The following is a 6,613-nucleotide window of genomic DNA, read 5'->3' on the forward strand; positions in this document are numbered from 1 at the left end:
TGAGAGGGTACAGATAAGGGATTCTCAGTTCTATAGCATCCCCCCACAACCCAGCCCCACTCTGGTGTGTGCGCCTGCGCGCCCCAGGAGTACAATAATAAGGTTTCCTCTCCAGGGAGCAAGTCATGTAGTGAGTGCTCAGTAAATGTTTGTTGAAGGAATGATTGAATGCATAAATATTCGGAATGCCTGAATTTGCAAGCGCCTTGAATTTGAATTCCAGTCCTGAGTGACTACAACCCTTGGGTGCATTAAAGTCTTTAATTATGTTATTTTCACTAATAAAGCCTATTAAAAGTGTTTACTGAGCATTTACGCATATGTAACAACGAATCCCACCATTATAATGCACCAATAAAAATATGGGGGGGAAAGTATTTACTGAGCATCTACTACAGGCTACTTCGGATCTGAGTTTTGACAGTCCGCCGTGGGGCGGGGCTTCAGGGACAGAGCTTAACGAGTCCCCGCCCACTACAGCGAGGTCCAATCAGATCGGCGCAGGGGCCCGGAAGGGAGGTTGTGGTTGTAGCGTGCGCTTCCGGAGGAGACAGATAAGTTGTTGTCCCAGGTGTGGACGCCTCAGTCCAACCTCCTCCGCAAAGATGTTCTACCACGTGAGTAGGCGCCGGTTGGCGATGAGGGTTGTGTCTCGAGGTGCAGCGAGGCTGGGCGCCTCTTCTCGCCCCTTGCCCTCGCCGCTCCTGGCCCGGTCTCCATTCTCCTTTCCCTGCAGATCTCCCTGGAGCACGAGATCCTGCTGCACCCGCGCTACTTCGGCCCCAACTTGCTCAATACCGTGAAGCAGAAGCTTTTCACCGAGGTGGAGGGAACCTGCACCGGAAAGTAAGTTTGCTCCCATCGCGCTGTAAGGTCTTTGCGCACACAGTGCCCCATGCCAACAACTCTCTACCTAATTCCTACTCATCTTGTAAGGCCGTGCAACCCACTCTGGGAAGCCCTCTCACCCTCCCAGGCGCCCAGGCAGCCAGTTGCTTCCTTCCCAATGCGTCCTCTGTAAAGTTGGATAATGAGACTTCCCTCAGTCGAGATTGGACTTTTCCTTTAGTCTGCAAACACTTTAAAAGCTCCTGTTGTGTGTCAGGGCGTATGTTGGATCCTGCAGACATGCAATGAAAACAGAATTAGGCCAGTCCTCGTAGAGCTCAGAGTTTAATCGTTGTTCCTGTGTGTGCTCTCCTGTGATTCTGCTGGGTTTCTCTATACCCTGTGCCCAGGGACCTGGTATGGCACATCATGGGCCTCAGTGTTTCCTGAATGAATGATCTGAAAAAGCACAACGAGAGTTTATGAGAAGGAATAGGGTTGAGACTTGAATTCTTTGAGTTTTGCACAGAAGGGTCTCCCACAGACCATTATGAGTGGGCTGGGTGGGATTCAGTCCAGGATAGTAGAGTCTGGGCTTCCAGCATCAGAATATCAGAATAACCTAGCGCTGTTCCTTTTATGTTTAGTTTTGGGGGCTTTTTGGTATGGGGATTGAACCGCGGGGTGCTTAATCACTGAGCCACATCCTTGGCTCTTGTTTTTTTGTTTTTGTTTTTTTTAATTTGGAGACAGGGTCTCACTATGTTGTGGGAACTGGCTTTGAACTTGCAATCCTCCCCCTGAGGGCCTCTTTAATTTGATTAGACTGGCCATGAACTTGTGATCCTCCTGCCTCAGGCTTCTGTGTGTCTGGGATTTCCACCGTGCCTAGCAGCCTGTTCTTTTTAAAATTTTTAAAGATTTATTTTCTTAACAAGTTTGTTTTTCTTTTCTTGCTTTCTTTTTGCCATACTGGGTATTGATTCCAGGGGTCTTTTATCACTGAGCAACATAGCTGGGGCAGTTTGTTTGTTTAGTACTGTGGATTAACTTGGGTGCTTAACTACTGAGTCACACCTAGACCTTTTTAAATTTTATTATGTTATTATTATTATTTTGGTACCAGGGATTGAAACCAGGGCTCTTAACACTGAGCAACATCCCCAGCCCTTTTCTGTATTTTATTTAGAGACATGGTCTCACTGAGTTGCTGAGGCTGGCTTTGAACCCATGCCTCAGTCTTCCAAGCTGCTGGGGATTATAGGCATTCACCACTGCACCCAGTTTCTGGGGCAGTTCTTGATCATGCAGGTTCTTGAGCTGCTTTTTTCCCTATAGAATCAGGACTGCCTGAGAGCCTTCAGGAGAATCTTCTTTTTTTTTTTTTTAACTTCTCAGTAAAATGAAGGGTCAAAAAAAGACACAGAGCTGGGCATGGTGGCACATACCTATAATCCCAGCTACTCTGGAAGCTGAGACAGGAGTATCATAAGTTCAAGGCCAGCCTTAGCAACTTAGTGAGACTCTCAAAATAAAAACCAGTATACTTTATTTTCTGATGTTTTATTCTGCACACCAGATAAGGAAAATGATGACCTGAAATATGTCGAGAACAGTAATTAAGGACTCTACAAAAATTTCCCCAGTTGTACAAGTACAGATACCTTGATTTAGAGTATTTTTCATAATAATTCCCGAGAATCTTCATATAAAAAGTTCCTCCCAGGTGATTCTGAGGCATAACAAAGATTCAAGTCCATTAACTCAGTGCGGCTTTCTTTTTGGACATTTGTTGTAAAATTTTGAAAGCAGCATTTGAGCTTACAGATATTTATCTGTGTCCTTTCTCTTGGCCATTAAACTCTGAGGGTCAGAGGTGACATCTTTCCCCCTCCTCCCCTCAGGCTCAGTGACTGTTGCTGCAGATGGCTTTAGAGGCTCTTGTAATACAGTGCATTTCTCTTTTTGTCTTCCTTATAGGTATGGCTTTGTAATTGCTGTCACCACCATCGACAACATTGGTGCTGGTGTAATCCAGCCAGGCCGGGGCTTTGTTCTTTATCCAGTTAAGTACAAGGCCATTGTTTTCCGACCTTTTAAAGGCGAGGTTGTGGATGCTGTGGTCACTCAGGTCAATAAGGTAAGAACATTCATAGGAGGCCATGGTGTGGGTCCTCAGGAATTCTAAGATGTGTCCTCATTCCACTTACTAACTCTGTACCTTAGTCAAGTCACTTCTTTGTACCTGTCAAAATACTCAAGGGCATGTGAGTCAATGTGAATAATTACAACAGGAGCCTACATTGACTAAGTAGTTACTGTGGACCAAGTATTGTTCAAAGCCCCACAGTGACTGTGTTTCTATCTCTGTTTACAGACACTGAAGCTTAGAGAAATGTACTGGCCAAGACTCTGTGGCCAACAAGGGTTTATATCTTGGGCTAATAAGTCCTAGGTTTAAATTCTTTACAATTACACTATATTTGCTTAATTTAAATGAAAGGTGGTTCTGGGCCTTTCATTTCATTACAGGCCTGTAATCCAGCAATTTAGGAGGTTCAGGTAGGAAGATAGCAAGTTTGAGGTCAACCTCAGCAACTTAGTGAGACAGGGTGGTGTAGGGGATGTAGTTCACTGGTACAGTATTTGTCTAGCATACATGAGGCCCTGGGTTTAATCCCCCACATGGGAAGGGGAAAAACAGTAAAATGAAGGGTCAAAAAAAGACACAGAGCTGGGCATGGTGACACATACCTATAATCCCAGCTACTCTGGAAGCTGAGACAGGAGTATCATAAGTTCAAGGCCAGCCTTAGTAACTTAGTGAGATTCTCAAAATAAAAACTAAATGGGGATATAGCTTAGTGGTAAAGTGCCTGTGGGTTCAATACCAGAATCAATTAAAAAAAAAAAGCAAATGTTGCAGTTCAGACTGGATACAGATAAAAAATGGTGGTCTTGTCAGAGCAATTTTAGAGGAGGAAAAGTTTATTTGGCCCTTGTGGTTTTAGAGATCTCAGTCCACAGACAGCCACCTCTGTTGCTCTGGGCCCGGATAAAGCAGAACACAATGGCAGAAGGGAGTGGAGGAGGAAAGCAGTTCAGGAGAAGGCAATCCGGAAGCTGAGTTCCACCCAACAGGGAAAATATAGAAACCCCCAAAGCACATTCCCAGTAGCCTACCTCCTTCAACCACATCCTATCTGCCTACCCTGTTAGTCCATTCAAGTGGAATAACATACTGATTAGGTTAAAGCTTACAGCCCAATCATTGCACCTAATGATTGTCTAATGTGAGCTTTTGGGGACAACCTAAAACTTAACGATTTGAGAGAAAAAGGGAAAGAATGATTATTCATTTTCCTCCTAGGTTGGACTCTTCACAGAAATTGGGCCCATGTCTTGCTTCATTTCTCGACATGTAAGTCTAGACACGTTGGGCGGGGCTAAGGAAGAGACCCCCCAATCATGACCATCTACTGAAACATTCAATACAGCTGGGTGTGGTGGCATGTGCCTGTAATCCCAGGGACTCAGGAGGCTGAGATAGGAGGATTGCAAATTTGAGGTCAGCCTCAGCAACTTTGTAAGAGCCTGTCTCAAAATAAAAAGGCCTTGGGAAGTAGCTCAGTGGTAAAGCTTCCCTGGGTTTAATCCCCAAGAGTTTAAAAAAAAAAATGCTGACCCGGCCTGGCTCTGTGGTATGCATATGTAATCCCAGCTACTAGGGAGGCTGAGTCAGGATGGCAATTTGAAGCCAGCCTGGGCAATTTAGCAAGACCCTATGTCAAAAAGCAGTGGCTGAGGTGGGGGGAGGGGATATGATTGTCTATTCACAGGCTGGGGGGGTATAGCTTAGTGGTAGAGCACTTGTCTAGCATATGTGAGGCCTTGGATTTGATCCCCAGCACCACAAAAATAAATAAGCAAAGTGCTGACAAGTATCACTTTTCCTTTCAGTCCATCCCGTCAGAGATGGAATTTGATCCTAATTCTAACCCACCATGTTACAAGACAATGGATGAGGTGAGTGGGTAGGAGGAAGGCAGAGGGGGGGAATAGGCCAGGCTGAGGGAAGAGGATTGCCCTGGGAATGTCTGAGTACACTGTTGTCTCCTCTTCTTAGGACATTGTGATTCAGCAGGAGGATGACATCCGCTTGAAGATTGTGGGGACCCGCGTGGACAAGAATGACATTGTGAGTCTCTTGCCTACCATAGCCATACCAGGCAGAACTGAATGCTGTGGACTTCTTTACCACCCACAGTTCTGGGGGAGGGGGTGGGGTTCTGTGGTGTTCTGGGTGGCAGAAGACCTGGGGCTTGTGGGGTAGAGGAGGTTCTGCTCTTGCCTTGTCCTGGTTTCATGTTTATTTTCTTTCCTACAGTTTGCTATTGGCTCCCTGATGGATGATTACTTGGGTGAGTGCCTGATTTGTAGTGACCTGGAGAATGGGTGTGTAGGAGAGGGAAGTGGGTGTAGGATTTAATGCCTGGGACAGAGACATTAGAAATTTTTATTCTGTCTGCTTGGAAGATCTAGGACCTGTGCCCTTGGGATGGGAAGTAGGTGGTTGTGGCTGCCTCTTGAGCTCTGGGTGTAACTGATGTACCTTTCCTGTTTTCACAGGGCTTGTGAGCTGAGCATGGGAGCTTCCTACCAAGTGTGATCTTGATCTACGAAATGTTGCTTTAATACTTGTCGAGTTGTCTAGAGACTCCCTCTGGCTGCTGTTGGGGGAAGCAAGGAAGATTCTTTGTCCCTGAAGACATCTGGTGCTTCTTCCAGTTTAGCTGTTGCTTGACTCTGTGTTCTAACTATAAAAGGTCATTGGTTCTCATGCAAGTGTCATGTTCTTTTTTTGGTTTTGTTTTATTTTATTTTTTGGTGCTGGGAATTGAACCCAGGGCCCTGTGCATGCAAGGCAAACACTCTACCAATTGAGCTATATTCCCAGCTCTCATATTCTTTTTTGGGTAGGAGCAACACTCTTTTTTAAAAAGGTCATTAGCCAGTTACTCACTGGACCTTTTCCTTGGCCTGATGTTGCAACTGTCCTTGGCCACACATGGGGATTTTTTTTTTTTTTAAAGAGAGAGAGAGAATTTTTTTAATATTTATTTTCGGCAGGCATAACATCTTTGTTTGTATGTGGTGCTGAGGATCGAACCCGGGCTGCACACATGCCAGGCGAGCGTGCTACCGCTTGAGCCACATCCCCAGCCCCACACATGGGGATTTAACAAACCCTTTTGCTAAGGTCTGAAATTAACCTCATTGTAGGCAAACTGATATTGGATCATTGACTTTCAGTAAATGAAAACCATCATCACAGCCATTCTGAGTCCTAATCTAGAGAGAATTTTTTTTTTTTTTAATATTTATTTTTTAGTTTTCGGCGGACACAACATCTTTGTTTGTATGTGGTGCTGAGGATCGAACCCGGGCCGCATGCATGCCAGGCGAGCGCGCTACCGCTTGAGCCACATCCCCAGCCCCATGAGTCCTAATCTAGTATCAGAGTGTTTGCCTTTCCCATGACCTTAAACTCCAAGAGTATAAGAGGGAAAGGGGGGAAGAAACAACAGATAAGGAGAAATGAACCAGAGAAGAGTAATAGCGCAGATTACAGAGTCCCAACACATCCCTTTTATTTTTTGTGGTACTGGGGAATTGAAATGGGAACTGTACCACTGAGCTATATCACCAGCCCTTTTATTTATTTATTTTTATTAAATATTTTAGTTGTTGATGGAACTATTATTTATTTGCAATGCTGAGACTC

The 6,613-nt window shown here is 45.0% G+C and overlaps 1 protein-coding gene across 1 annotated transcript; it reads left to right on the top strand.

The window, feature by feature from the left end:
• Positions 1-498: 498 nt before the first annotated feature.
• On the top strand, positions 499-5,668 carry POLR2G (RNA polymerase II subunit G). Its single transcript, XM_081281400.1, has 8 exons — positions 499-617; positions 737-846; positions 2,809-2,968; positions 4,199-4,249; positions 4,789-4,854; positions 4,955-5,026; positions 5,216-5,249; positions 5,458-5,668. The coding sequence occupies exons 1-8, from the start codon at positions 606-608 to the stop codon at positions 5,469-5,471; spliced, it is 519 nt and encodes a 172-aa protein (XP_081137526.1). The 5' UTR covers positions 499-605; the 3' UTR covers positions 5,472-5,668.
• Positions 5,669-6,613: the final 945 nt, after the last annotated feature.

The sequence above is a fragment of the Spermophilus citellus genome (genome assembly GCF_964194105.1).
Source record: "Spermophilus citellus genome assembly, chromosome: 2".
NCBI classification, from domain to species: Eukaryota; Metazoa; Chordata; class Mammalia; order Rodentia; family Sciuridae; genus Spermophilus; species Spermophilus citellus.

Excerpts from the sequence above, each read along its gene's own strand:
- POLR2G (XM_081281400.1), top strand. Across the intron at positions 2,969-4,198 it reads TGGTCACTCAGGTCAATAAG|GTTGGACTCTTCACAGAAAT; the intron begins GTAAGAACATTC and ends TTTTCCTCCTAG. Across the intron at positions 4,250-4,788 it reads CTTGCTTCATTTCTCGACAT|TCCATCCCGTCAGAGATGGA; the intron begins GTAAGTCTAGAC and ends TTTTCCTTTCAG.